This window comes from Schistocerca nitens, chromosome 1 (genome assembly GCF_023898315.1).
Source record: "Schistocerca nitens isolate TAMUIC-IGC-003100 chromosome 1, iqSchNite1.1, whole genome shotgun sequence".
Lineage (NCBI taxonomy): Eukaryota > Metazoa > Arthropoda > Insecta > Orthoptera > Acrididae > Schistocerca > Schistocerca nitens.
The window spans coordinates 264,318,896-264,334,467 of NC_064614.1; the positions used below are offsets into that span (position 1 = coordinate 264,318,896).

At 41.3% G+C, this 15,572-nt stretch overlaps 1 protein-coding gene across 1 annotated transcript in view; it reads right to left on the reverse strand.

Moving 5' to 3' along the window:
* The window catches only part of LOC126247713 (transferrin), a 192,617-nt gene extending 180,446 nt beyond the window's left edge, over nt 1-12,171 (reverse strand). Inside the window, exon 1 of the mRNA XM_049948504.1 lies at nt 12,059-12,171. Within this exon, the coding sequence (XP_049804461.1) occupies nt 12,059-12,125 (67 nt within the window). The 5' untranslated portion in view covers nt 12,126-12,171. The remainder of the gene's footprint in view (nt 1-12,058) is intronic.
* Nucleotides 12,172-15,572: the final 3,401 nt, after the last annotated feature.

Consider the following 15,572-nt stretch of genomic DNA (forward strand, 5'->3'; position numbering starts at 1 on the left):
ATTGAGCGTTCACGTGAAATGATTATCTTAGGCAGACGATTAACTACTGACGAAGTGGCACATCGTCTGCAAATTAGTCACGATTCTGCCTACGAAATCACCCACAACAGACTTGGGTTTCATAAAGTTTATCCAAGACGGATTCCAAAACAACTCACACAATTGCATAAACAAACGCGCTTGGACATCAGCTAAAAACATTTGGATCGTTATGGTAACGAAGGGGACAACTTCTTAGACAGGATCATTACTGGTGACGAAACATGGCTTCATCATTACGAGCAGGAGAGTAAACGGCAAGAGTATGGAATGGAAACATCCAAATTCGCCGGGCAAGAAAAAGTTCAAGACCCAACCGCCCACAGGAAAACTGATGCTTACGGTTTTTTGGGACGCACAAGGTTCAGTACTGGAACATTATGGGGAAAGGGGCACAACAATAAACAGTGTACGCTACAGTCAGCTGCTCACTGCCAGGCTAAAGCCTGCAGTTCGAAGCAGACGCCGAGGATTGCTGTCAAAAGGTGTTGTGTTGTTGCACGACAATGCCAGTCTGCATATTGCTGCCCACACTGCTGAAACGCTCCGGAAACTCAAATTTGAAGTACTGGATCATCCTCCATGTAGTCCCGATCTCGCCCCTTCTGACTATCACTTGTTCGGTCCACTCAAACAGGTATAAAGGGGCCGTCGATTTGCCTCGGACGAAGCAGTAAAAGAAGCGGTGCATTCCTGGATCGCAGCTCAACGGAGAACCTTCTTTTATGACGGCATCAGGAAGCTTGTACAACGATGGACCAAGTGCGTTGAAACTCAAGGAGACTATATCGAAAAATTATGTTCTTGTAAGTTTCCTATTTGATTACAATAAAATTTTATAACTACTTAGCGGATAATAACTGACTCACCGACGTCGCCGCGGCCGGAAAAATATCCTGCGAGAACGGAACCAACGACGACTGAAGAGAATCGTTCAACGTGACAGAAGTGAAACCCTTCCGCAAATTGCTGCAGATTTCAATGCTGGGCCATCAACAAGAGTCAGCGTGCGAACCATTCAAAGAAACGTCATCGATATGGGCTTTCGGAGCAGAAGGCCCACTCGTGTACTCTTGTGACGACACAAAGCTTTACTCCTCGCCTGGACCCGTTGACACCGACATTGGACTGTTGATGACTGGAAACATGTTGCCTGGTCGGACGAATCTCATTTCAAATTGTATCGAGCGGATGGACATGTACGGGTGTGGAGGCTACCTCATGAATCCATGGACTTTTGCTTGTCAGTAGGGGACTCTTCAAGGTAGTTGCGGCTCTGTAATGGTGTGGGGCGTGTGCAGTTGGAGTAATATGGAACCTTTTATACGTCTAGATACGACAGCAACAGGTGACACGTACGTAAGCATCCTGTCTGATCACCTGCATCCACTTATGCCCATCGTGGATTCCGACGGACTTGGACAATTGCAGCAGGACAATGCGACACCCCACAAGTCCAGAGTTGCTACAGAGTGGCTCCAGGAACACTCTTCTGGGTTTAAACACTTCCACTGGTCACCATACTCACCATACATGAACATTATTGGGCACCTGTGGGATGCCTTGCAACGTGGTGTTTAGAAGAAATCTCCACCCCCTCGTACTCTTCTGGATTTATAGACAGCCGTGCAGGATTGATGGTGTCATGAAAGTAGTAGAAAGCACAGGGACAAACAGTTCAAGAGCAAAATCACAGCAGTATGTTGAAAATGTAAATTTCATAAAATTCAATCACATGAATGTATCACCAACTTCGTCTTCCGAAATTTAAGATACGTATACATTCTGTCTAAAATAAAAGCTCATCTGGTTTTGATGGTATTTCCAACAGAGTACTAAAAGTTTGTTCCAATGTTATAAGCCCAGTCTTATCTGAAATACGTAATGCATCACTAACTCAAAACATATGCCATTGTTAAACCCCTCTTTGAGAAAGGTGGTAAGAGAGATGTCATTAACTACCAAGCTGCTTCACTGCTGACATCATTCTCCAAAGTTTTTGGGAAGACAATGTAGTGTAGAATAGTATCTTATCTTAGCAAATCACAGTCTGGGTTTCAAAATGGTTGCTCTACTGAGAATACCTTTAAACGTTTACTCACCAGATTTTACAAGCATTAAATAATAAAATAGCGCCGGTTGGTATTTTCTGCGACCTCTCTACGGCATTTGACTGTGCGAATCACAGTATTCTCCTAGCTAAATTGACCACTGTTCCTCATATATGTAAACCACCTTCCGTTTAATATACAACAAGCAGAATTAATTCTTTTTGGCCGGCCGGAGTGGCCGTGCGGTTCTAGGCGCTACAGTCTGGAGCCGAGCGACCGCTCCGGTCGCAGGTTCGAATCCTGCCTCGGGCATGGATGTGTGTGATGTCCTTAGGTTAGTTAGGTTTAATTAGTTCTAGTTCTAGGCGACTGATGGCTTCAGAAGTTAAGTCGCTTAGTGCTCAGAGGCATTTTAACCAATTCTTTTTGCAGGTGACACTAGTATTGTAATCAGTCCAAGCCACAAGCATGCGAACAGAAACAGAAGAAATGGCAAACAAAGTTCTTAAAAGTATTGCTGAATGGTTTTCTGCGAATGGTATCACCATCAATTTTAAAAAGACAACATATTTAGTTCTGCACATCTAGATGTACTACACCAATGATACGTGTAACATTTAGTGATGAAATAATAAATAGAGTGGAAACTTCAAAGTCCGCAGCTCGTCGTCGTGCGGTAGCGTTCTCGCTTCCCACGCCTGGGTTCCCGGGTTCGATTCCCGGCGGGGTCAGGGATTTTCTCTGCCTCGTGATGACTGGGTATTGTGTGATGTCCTTAGGTTAGTTAGGTTTAAGTAGTTCTAAGTTCTAGGGGACTGACGACCATAGATGCTAAGTCCCATAGTGCTCAGAGCCATTTGAACCATTTTTGAAACTTCAAAATTCTTTGGGGTTCATACTGATGAGAATTGAAATATGAAAAACAACACATTTTGAAACTCCTAAAATACAGACATGTTTGCACTTAGAAGCATTGCAAATCTCGAGGAGAGACAAATTAGTAATTTTTTATCTGTTTACGTCATTCCCTTAGTTGCTCTATATTCCTGGAGGTATGTACTGTCTATGCAGCTAAATGAAGGCAGTATGTTTTTTTGCCATACGCGTTTCGCTTCTTCTATTTGGAAAGCATCATCAGTGGCCTGAAATACATGTTTCTTTCTTATACATACAATAATCGTATTATGTGATAGATATAATATGCTGCTATACTACATTTTGTCGTGTTTTTCTCTTGCTTTTTAGGTTAGAAGCAACTTTTGTAGCACAAGTTCCGTATTGTGAATGTATCCTTCGATGTTAGTTACGATTTCCAGCGCTGTTAACACATGTATATGGTCCTGGAAATCGTAACTCCGAACGATACATTCACAATACGGAACTTGTGCTACAAAAGTTGCTTCTAAGCTAAAAAGCAAAAGAAAAACACGACAAAATGTAATGCAGAAGTATATTATATCTATCACATAATACGTTTATTGTATGTATATAGAAAAGAAACATGTGTTTCAGGCCACTGATGATGCTTCCCAAATAAAAGAAGCGAAACGCGTATGGTAATAAACATGCTGCCTTCATTTTGTTGCATAGACGGTACATACCACCACGAACAAATCAGTAAGTTGACATTTTCATTCAATAGTGTCATATGGAATAAAGTTCTTGGATAACTTGTGTTTTAGAAACAAACTCTTCATTGCGCAAAAACGTGATGTAAGCATAATATGTGATGCTCACGCACAATCGTCTTATAGGCATCTGTTTAAGGAGTATATTTATTCACATGAAGTTTGTTGTAAATAATCCACAACAGTTCGAAAGGAACAATGAGGAACATAATTACAATTCCAGATGAAAAATAACATTCATTACTCCTCATTAAGATTGTCTTTAGCACAAAAAGGGGTGCACAGTGCTGCAACAAAAAGTTTTTTTCACTTACCCAGTGATATAAAAGTCTTACAAAGAGCAAAGCAAAATTTGATAAAGTGAGAAAGTTTCTCCTTGACAACGCCTTCTATCCCGAAGAATAATTTCTATTACTGTAATGTGTAACAGGTGGTGGCTAGGAATACTAACTCAAATCTCTATGTATCTTTTTCCTTTCGTAAAAAACCTTAGAAATGTTCAGAATGTAACCCTTTGTACAAATAAATGGATCGTTCAAATGGCTCTGAGCACTATGGGACTCAACTTCTGAGGTCATTAGTCCCCTAGAACTTAGAACTAGTTAAACCTAACTAACCTAAGGACATCACACATCCATGCCCGAGGCAGGATTCGAACCAGCGGTCTCGCGGTTCCAGACTGCAGCGCCTAGAACCGCACGGCCACTTCGGCCGGCAAATGGCTCGTTCCACATCATTACGATCTATTGGGGAAAATGATCCTTGGAACATGTAACTAACTAACTATAATAATTTGCGGTGTGAATGTAAAATGACTCCTTCCACATTATTACGGTCTATCCTGGTAAATGATCCGTGGGACATGTAACTAACTAAGTAACTAACTATAATAGTAAATCTTATGGTTTACATTTCAGTGCTGGTACAACCAAATTTGCGGTTGTAAACAGAAGGCAAATATTAAGGCCAAACTATCTCTGAACCATGTTGGAGTTGAGAATGTTGACCCAGTTATGTGCCTAAAGGCCAGCCTTAACTCAAGACAGGTACAATTTAACTGAAATGAAGGGAAAGTTCCTGTGGAGACCAGTGAATAATGGATTTCTTATTACATAATTTACATCCATGATTATGCCCGTAAAAGAATTTTTTGATTGTGAAGGTTTTTAGAAGTTACAGTGTGGTGAATGGAACCGTGCGCCGACCGAAATATAGACTGCTGTACGCGCTCGATAAATTAGTTCAAGAAAATATTCAACCAGTATACAAATTTCAGTCAAATGAAGATGTGCTTAAAAGATGCTCCGTTGTCAATACGCAAAATTACAATAAGAGCTTTAAAGCGTGTGCTTGGTAACTAGTACAGAGACATCTCCATTTGGGGCAGAGACTGTTGAAATAGCAGCAGACTACGTACTTGTTAGGAATCGTCGTAGAGACGAACAGCATAAACTTCACGGAGTTATCTGACAGGAAACGCGTCTCCGCCACGCAGTAAGGAATATCTCAGTTTATTGACAGTACTAGTACTGAAAAAATTTAGAACCAAATTCAGAAGCAGACCATGACTGAGGAAGTCTTTTTCTATGGTCCTGGGATCACACAGTAATCGTATGTTTTGAAATAACGTTTATTTTGTTACTCCAAACTTCAAACACGTTTCCGTCGAAACATTTTTCAGCGCGCGAAGCGCTCTAGAGCCTCGACGGATTAACCATTTCCTTTGATTTTTTTCTTTGAATGAAAGATAATTAAATTTAGGGGGCCTTGATGGAGGACTTTTTGTTATCCTAATTTTACATATTCTTTTACACAGTTGAACTTAGAAAAACATGCCAAGCATTTGACATGTTTTTCAAATATAGGCGATTATTTTTGTTAGAGGTATTTTTATCATGACGGCTCCCCAAATTCATTCTAATTTAAGAATTTTCTATTTTTATCGGTTTCAGAAATAGCCAGGACTCTGTACAACGCTTCGCACAAACCAGTAGGCTCCACGAGGAGCGTCCTCTGACAAGGGTTGAAGTCACCGTCTCTAGTTTGTTGTAAGATAAATTTTTTTCATACATAAATGTAAGTATAATACATTGGTAAAACCCTCATTTTATTAAAAAGAATCCTTGTATGAAATAGAATGTTGTAAACTTTACCTAATTTTCGTGCCTCTTTACCAGAACCTCCCCTTACACGGGAATGCAGCGTTTACGAAACTCAGTTCCGTGTTTTCGTAGCATCATAATGTACATTAAACGATACCACAAAGAATGAACGCCTTTGAGAAGTGAGCTTACAGATCAACATTTAAAATCCCCTGTGAAATACTGAGGAAGATTGGAAAAGGGTTAAATTGTCAATAGCACAAAAAAGAAACAAGAACTTCTCAGGTATGTGTGTTTACTAAGAGATAGAGACTCCTACAGGCTGTTAAGTAGTTGAAGGTAAATGAGCCAACATAGTTCTATGTAGAATGAAAAGAATCTCATGGCAATATCATGTCCTTTGTGGACCAAGGAACTGTGCGATCGTATTGATTGTGGAATGGTTGAAATACTTCCTTAAACCATGACGTGTTTCGAGCATTGTCTGCTCCTTTTGCGGTTTTTTATGTTGTTTGTGTTCCAACCGGGTGGCGCACACTTTGGTTGCAGTTAAATACATACTGCTGTCGTTCCAATACAGTCTGCGGAATCTTTTGGCTCAGTAGTTTAAGGAACTAATTTCGGCTCTCATCCGATGGCCTCCTTGTATAGGTGATGCACATATGCAAAATTATCAAGTGAACAACCAACAGCCCATAGAGGATCGGTACGTTAAGTAATGGTCGGCCGCTGTGGCCGAGTGATTCTAGGTGCTTCAGTCCGGAACCGCGCTGCTGCTACGGTCCCAGGTTAGAATCCTGCCTCGGGCATGGATGTGTGTGATGTCCTTAGGTTAAGTTAGGTTTAAGTAGTTCTAAGTCTAGGGAACTGATGACCTCAGATGTTAAGTCCCATAGTGCTTAGAGCCATTTGAACCATTTTTGTTAAGTAATGGTGGTGTGATTCTGGCGGGGAAAATAAAACGCTCAAGCAGAAGGACTTACGAAGTACAAAGTATAAAGAAGTATGGATTTGGCGGCAACGTGTAACGGAGGTGCAGCCGGCCGCGGTGGCCGAGCGGTTCTAGGCGCTTCAGTCCGCAACCGCGCGACTGCTGCGATCGCAGCTTCGAATCCTGCCTCGGGCATGGATCTGTGTGATGTCCTTAGGTTAGTTAAGTTTAAGTAGTTCTAAGTTCTAGGGGACTGATGACCTCCGATGTTAAGTCCCATAGTGCTCAGAGCCATTAATGGAGGTGCATGGGAACCTCTATTGTAGTGGAAACTAGATTTCACAGATGACAGCGTGTATTATTTTGCTACAAAAAGGGACTACAAGGCTACTTTCAAGAAATGCCGAACTCTCTGGAAAGTGCAGAAACTTCCTACTTCCGGCAGAAAAAGGTAGCGAAGCACACGGTCTGTAGCTACCTCGCACTTATTGTAGGAACTCATGTACGCTTCCCAAGTTTGTACCGGCGAACAGCTCTACCATTAAACTCTGCCAGCATCTAAGGAAGCATAGCATATCTACCAAGGTGCAACTGAATGAAATTCTGTATTGGGTTAAAACAACTGCCGACAACCGAACATTAAGAGCCAGACACTTGTCTCAAATTTAATTTAAACAAACAGGACACACAAGATACTCTTAGTATGATCTCACCTGTTAGTTACATGTCCCATAGATCACTTGAACCATTCTTTTATCGAAATGATACGGAACGAATGAGTTTACGGGCTACATATATGTGGTTAATGTTAACAGTAATGAACATATTTTTTCAGTCCTGCGCATGCAACTGCAGTTAATAAAACTAGTATTTTTATTTCTTTTTCTCAGGCTACCAATGCCTAAAAAAAATTAACCTGTGGGATGGCAAGAATTGACTAGGATAAATGCTTTTAGATTAGATTTAAAGCCTCATTTGCTACTTGTCAGTCTCTTATGTTACTATACAGATTATCGAAACTTTTGTCGCTGTTTCAGCTTTCTACAGCGCTATGTCAAAAGGAAGGAGTCGCACCTACATATACAACCAGCGGACGAGCAAAAGTATTTTCAGAGCGGAATGTCCAGCCGGATACCAGTTTTGACGTCTGCGATCGTGTGGCGTATGTAACTGTAGCGGAGATAGAAAGTATCCGAGAAAGAGCGCAAACACCACGCGGAGCAGTGGTGAAAGCGAGTGCTCTGCAGCATCTGGTCGTGGTGTTCCCGCTAGCACTCTGACCCTCAAAGCGCTAAAGTCAGCGCCTTTCCGTCTGCCGGACGGGTGTTTATCGCGCCAAGGACACAAACATTCACCTTTTGGCATTTGCGACACACGAGGAACTCATATGGCTGGGACGAGCAACTCGGCTGGCTGGCTGGCTTGCTACTGCTCAGGTGTGATTCATATAGCGCGGTGTAGACCTCAAATTCTTTCAGAAAGTGCACCAAAACATTTCAGACATTGTGGGTCGACTCTGGATTACGATTTAGCCACAGAGATATCTACCACGGGTCATTAAAATCGTTGTGCCGCGTGAGGCAGCTAAGAAAGGTCACCCAAACTATATCCAGAACGAATACAGGGTGAAAAGTATTTAAACCGACAAACTCTGGGAGCTTGTAGGGGACATCAAAACAAATATTTTTCCCTAATGTCATTTTTTCCTATGAGGAGTATTTAAACCGGTAGAGGAAGATTTCTCTGGTGGCAAATTAATTAAACTAACAAACACTTTTCCATTTTTTTATGATCAAGAGACAACAAATTAACACAACCCAATTTCAATTAGAGTAGACTTTCAAAAATTCCTCCATTGTCACGTAAACAAAAGTTACACCGTCCGACCATGTTCTGTCTGAGACGGGCAAAAGCCCCAGGAGTATCCTGAATTGTTCGTGCTGCTGCTACTATCCGGGCAACAGATCCTCTTCTGATCCAACAGGTGTTGCGTAAACAAGGTTGCGCATCTCTCCCCACACAAAAGAGTCCAGAGGGGACACATCTGGGGATCGAACAGGCCATGGTACAGGACCACCTCTGACAGTCCACGTTTCTGGGAACCGCGGTCCAGGTGTCGACGAACACACGTTCTTAAAGATATTAAGCCCCAATGAAACAAGACAGTTGCCACTTTCGAAATGTGTTAATGGTTTACTGCAGCAACTGAACGTTCTTTTCTGAATTTCAGAATCCCTACGGGAAAGGATTAGCTCCATTTTTTGAACCACGTGCTGCCACTAATTAAACAGTTAAATGCGATATTTCTGTCACTGAAAGGCTCTGTACAGGATCTGTATCCAGAGAGTTAAGGATCCGACAGTCAAATGTATCAAACCACCTTTCCTCAAAAAGTGAGATGTTTAACAATTTAGCAGCAAGATATCCCAGAATGGCTAGAATTGAAGTCAGAGGCCACAAGGTGACCAAAATATTGCCATACTTACAGGTTGACATGTTTCACTGCCATTGTAAGAAACATTGAATAAAGATAATAAACACCATTGCGAATGAATTCCATATACCTTCGTAAATTCAAATCCCTTATAAAGGGTAGCCGATGTTGCGTCAAACTACAAGTGTTATATTAACAGCGACCTTGTGAATGACACAGTCTTCAAGTTCATCACTGTCGTCCTTGGTGTCGCTGACCGTCAGATGGCCTAACTAGGTTTGTTTATAGTTTAAGCTCTTTATTTAGCCTATATATCGTCAGTAATATGTGTGCAGGCTATATTATAAATTATATTTGATATTGTAGCGGAATTTGAATATGCTCGTAGCGGAAATAGCATATTTTTGGCTGGCAACGCTGCACTGACTTATTCTATTTTCAAATATGAAGCTTCTTTAACTTCTGGACGCGACAACTGGCGGTGGAAGAATGGACAGAGGCTTGGGGGCTTTCAGTCTGTTATAAATATCAGTACTAAGCTGTGATCCAGCCAGTAATTAGAAGCACCCCTCCTGGTTTCGAAAATTTCAGGCGAGCAGGGAGCTGCCAACTATCTTGATACGAATGAGTACCAACCACAGTTGAAATCTTTTCCACTTATATCGAGTAGGCATCAAGGACAATCCTTTCTGCGAGTTTCGGAAGAAAGTAGGCGATGCCATTACTTGCTGTTTCCCTTCAGTTTCTTCGAACCACAGGGAAACGGATTACTGCAAAATCTTCTGAAATTTTCTGTTTCATTATGTCATGAAGTTCCTAAAATATACAAATCCTTATTTGTTTTATGCGACACTGAAACGCGTGTATATGGAATTTAGTGTTCTTAGGGTTGTCACCTTTGGCAAGTAAAATGTCGGGACACTTTAAACAAAAGGTATCACTTATCATGTTAAATGTGCAGTTCTTACAAACGTTCGCCAGTTTTTATCCTCACCCCAAAACTAAACTTCGAATACCATACTTGAAACTTAAAATATTTAAATGTTCGGCTGCTGAAACTTCACTGTCTATAGAAGGTTGTTTTACACTAAAAAATTTTGCAATCTGTTTCTTTTGGAAGTTGATGCACTAGAAAATTTAAGTTGCTCTCTTGACTAAACAAATGCTTTCTCACGACCCCAATACCCTAAGTTTTTATCGAAAAGATAGGACACACTGTACACTTTCCATCCCTTCATGATCAACTTTAGCTTATCAACTTTTGAAATGTTTATCCTTTAACCTTTCATTGCGAAATGAACATTTTCTTTTCAGTTTTTTCGGGTTTCGTTCTGTCATAACTGTCACCAATATTCGTTGTTACTGATGTTTGTATTTCTACTTAATCTACCTAGCATTTTAAGTAAGAAACATATCAATGCTCCTTCACTTAGCCACGCCATAAATACAACTCATCCTTCAACATGATTATGAAAACGAGGCGGCGAAACAATTTACTTTATACCCATTGCTTTATTTCCCTCTCGTGTATTTTACACATATTGGCTTTGGGTGATAGGAATAAGATGATAAACTTAAGAATATGGAATTAAATATTATATAATATGATATAAAAAAAGTAAAACTGCAGAAGCAAACGAAAAAAGTAGAGCCCTCGAGGTTTCCAGTCATACTCATGCAGGGGCACGGGGCAATTAAAGAAAAGTAGGAGCGGTTCCTATGAAACCGGGACAGGTGGCAATCATGGGTGTTGTATCTGTGGTCGCATAAATACTCTAATTTTCAGGCGTATGCTCCCCACTCTCTGTTAAGTTTCTTTTCTATATTCCATGTTGTATAGACTTGAGGAGCGCCGGAACACAAACCGATAAATCCGCATTTGCTGTTAATTCAGCAAGTAACAAACAGTGATCTCTAAATGGCTCCACAAGATATAAAAAGAAGAAAAACACCATAAAACACTTGACGTCGCATTGTGCTGAAAATTATTTTTTGGCAGCATGTATTATTACTCCTGTATCTCCCCCCCTACAGCTCAAACACGCGAATACAGCAAAAGTGGATATATCGGGTTTTGTTCCGGCGCCCCTCGATTGATGTCAAGATACCTTAGCTATGAGTATTGAATAAACATAGAAATTGCAAAATAATTTAAAATCATTGTTCAAACTATTTATATTGTGATTTTTCCGCATACATGATGTATTTGTGCGAAGCTGCTGGCAGATGATTGAATAAACCCTAGCCAAATAAAAAAAGTTGTATTTAACAATATGATGTATCATTTAATTGCTTCCTCCTAGTTTCAACAAAGCACACACTAGCGTGCTCACGCATGCACCTAAACAGAGATAAAAGCTGCATTAAGCGTCTGAAGAAAAAAAGAGAGAAGACAAGTTGTCGAGAATTAATCTCCAGATCTCTGGTAGAACCGGCATTCCGTTCAGCGGCCAAAATCGTAAAACCTCATCACTTCATTGTGCATGTACTGCAAAGATTTTATTTGATATTTTCCCTTGGACGGGAGGAGTGGCTACAGACACTTCGATCGATAACTGATTTCTTGCGCATGGGAAACATCAAAGTTAAAACGTCAGTATTTTTCTCTACAGTAAGTAAGCCTTGTTCTTCATCAGTATTCGTAGGGATGTTGTAGTGGACGAAGATTCTGATATGCAGTTAGCCAACTGAAATGTGGATCGACGAGACTGGAAGGTAAACCGACTGGATCTACAATGTCTTCCGTGGACTTGCTTGCAGTTTTCGGCACAGCAGCACCATCTCTCGTCAAGAAACGTATCACTTTTGCACTGGTCGCTGCAGTAACAGAACACGAAAGAAGACCTCGCGCTGGCGCAGACGACAAAACTTACAGACATCGGCGTGGACCAGCGCGGCCACCAGCAGCGGCGGCAGCAGCGCTTTGAGCAGGACCTCCATCTCCACCGACGGCCGCAGCGCCACTGAAGGCACTCCGCTAGCGCCGCCTCGCAGACGGCAGCGCGCTCTCGTGGCTGCGCAAAAACTCCACGCAGAGTGGTCCCAAATCTGCGTGGCCAGCAACCGAGGTCAGCCAGCGCCTGGCACGCCCAGAGCGGTTTACCCACTTGCACTCTGGGTGCAGCTTCCGAGAAATCCGAAAATTTCTGAGTTATGTCCACGAGTACCGATCCCTTCTTCTAGTCAAGTTGTGCCACAAACTCCTCTTCTCCCTAATCCCATTCAGTACCTCCTCATTACTTATGTGATCTACCCATCTAATCTTCAGCATTCTTCTGTAGCGCCACATCTCGAAAGCTTCTATTCTCTTCTTGTCCAAACTATTTATCGTTCATGTTTCACTTCCATACATGGCTACACTCCATACAAATACCATTCGCCGGTATCTGTCAGTGACTTCCAATGAAAATGTCCTCCCACTGTATGGGAACTACACAATGTGTACGAGCGGAAGACGTGACGCATAAACAACGATATATGAAGTTAGGGTCAGGCCGTGAGTCGTGCGCGGACCGCTCGCACAAACCGGGAAAGCCGGGATCGAGATCCGGGGCAGCACAAATTTTCATCATCGTCATTCCATAATATAGCTGAGGGTTGTCCGTATTTGCAACTGCGAATATATTTCATGTATAGTCTTGGAAGTCAAGATGCACGAAGCTGCCATTTTCTTTACGTTACTTAAAGTTCAAACAAAGCGTTAACTGAAATTATGAATCCCTTCTGGAATGACAGCAGGCACTGTTTTTTTTTTTCTACAATACATATCAGAACAAGCCTCGGGGAAGCGTTTTATTATGTTCCCCTGTCTCTGAAAATTATGGCGACATCCACTTCTAGTGCCTTCTCGTGCTTAGGAAAACCCTCGTGTTTAACACAGCAAAGGTGTCATTGATCAGTTCAATTAAATTATCCTTCTTGTCCTTTATCACGTATTTAACAACTCAGGCAGAACGATGCGAAAACAACTGTGCTGCCATTCACACATTCTTACTTCTGCGTTAGTCTCCGTAATGTGATGTAGAGCATGATGCTTAAATATCTGCGCTATGTTCCTAATAATTTTACAGAAAGCTTCTTGTTCTAGGCTGTTATGCTGGGCAGGGCTATTCCATCATCTATGTATCTATCTATGTATCATCTAGTATGTTCTCTTCTCTTTGAAAATTATGGCGACATCCACTTCTTGTGCCTTCTCGTGCTTAGGAAAACCCTTGTGTTTAAAACAGCTAAGGTGTCATTGATCAGTTCCAATATATTATCCTTCTTGTCCTTTATCAGGTATTCAACAACTCAGGCACAACAATGCGAAAACGACTGTGTTGCCATTCACACATTCTGCCGAGGTCGTCCTCTTACTTCTGCGTTAGTCTCTGTAATGTGATGTACAGTTTGATGCTTAAATACCTGCGATATGTTCCTAATTATTTTCGAGAAAGCTCTTGTTCAAGGCTGTTATGCTGGGCAGGGCTACTCCATCATCTACAACATGTTTTTGAAGCAGGTGGGCCATCGCAGAAGATCCATATTCTCCTAGCAGCATCCATAGGGTTTGGGAAATAGACTTTTGTTGTTTAAACTCCAAGCCCCTTCCAGACTTTAGAGTTCTTGCGTCCCATATCACAAATTAATACTAGTTTGGGTTCAAGCTGTTTCCAACTACGTTATTATGTTTTGAAGTAACTGACTAGTCACAGTACTATTGCAGTCAGAATATAGGCTGTTTCCATGATGACAAAAATTCCGAACCATGAACGCCATAACGTTGTTGTTTGGTCCGAAAAATACATCATAGCCGAGAACAAGACCCCCATTTCTCGTTGTGGATCGGCTCGCGTTGGCGGTACTAGCGACCAGAACCAAAACTGTTACTGTCTGTAGTTACTAAAGGCCCTACCCATACCAATTTATTGGGACCGATTTATCGACCGTCCGATAAATTTTGTGTGAAGAGGGGCAATTTTTATGGTCGGGTGGCCGGTTGGGTCCGACCCTTTCTTCCTCGCCATGTTACCCAATAAATTGTGCCGTGTAGCGCTCATAAAGTATAATATATATCTATGGAATGAGCATAACCTACTGCGCATATTCTCATCAAACCGGGCTAGTACGAGATTTTGGGACCACACTGCTTGTCTACATTTTGCGATAATAGCGGAAGTTTAATATTACACGTATTCGTTTTGTTTTATATACGTTTCTGCACGTTTGAGTATGAGTAACAGTTATGGTACAGTATTTCTGTCGCCACGGATGTGAAGAGAAGTATGTGAAACAACCAGTAACTTTTCATAAGTAAGTACAACATATGTATAATTATAAATATCATATTGATGTGAAGCACTTTACACGTCGGAAAAATATCGAAGCATAGTATTACAAAGTCTTGCACTACAGAGCTAACTTTAGTGATTCTTTCGCCATGCGCTTACGAGGGAAGTGCTAAATAAATTTGCAAGTGTGTTTGAGTAATCTGCCACTAAATGTATACATATCGGTGCACTGTTCCTATGCAGATAAAATTTACATGTGACAGTCTATTTAAACTTCTCCAATTTCTGCAGCTTCTCAAACCTTTGTCTGCATTTAGGTACTTCTGCATGAGACAGTCACCTACACTAGGTGATTTTTGTATTATAGTTTCGCGAAAGATGAACAAAGAGTCAAAATATACCTCCACAAAATAGAAAGCAAGAGTTTCATCCCTACAAAATATTCAAAAGTATGTTCCAAACAATTCGCAGAAGAATTTTTTGATAGGGCACGGTTTGGAAATTTGTGACTGAAGTCTGACGGTGTGCCAACGATTTTTTATTTACTCAGCACCTGTTACTGAACGTGACATAAACTCAACTCCAGTGTAAAGAAATTTATCAGGTACCAGTATGTGCAAACATTACGAAAAAGAATTTGTTAGCTATCACTTCTTTTACTGCCTCAAAATTCGATCTTTGATTTTTTATTTTTTCGTGCATAATGTAAGATTTTACTTTTATGATGAGAAGACGAAATTTTTTGGGGTATTTTACTTCTACGTAAAAAACAGACGAGTGAATAAAGAAAAACTGAAAATAAGGGTGTAAATAGTGATGTAATTTGTTTGTTTACTGCAATGATTTCGCCGGCCGAAGTGGCCGCGCGGTTCTGGCGCTGCAGTCTGGAACCGCGAGACCGCTACGGTCGCAGGTTCGAATCCTGCCTCGGGCATGGATGTGTGTGATGTCCTTAGGTTAGTTAGGTTTAACTAGTTCTAAGTTCTAGGGGACTAATGACTTCAGCAGTTGAGTCCCATAGTGCTCAGAGCCATTTGAACCATTTTTTTGCAATGATTTCAAGTTCCAAATGTGTTGTTTCTTCGCGACACTTCGTCGCTCTGTACAATGTCAT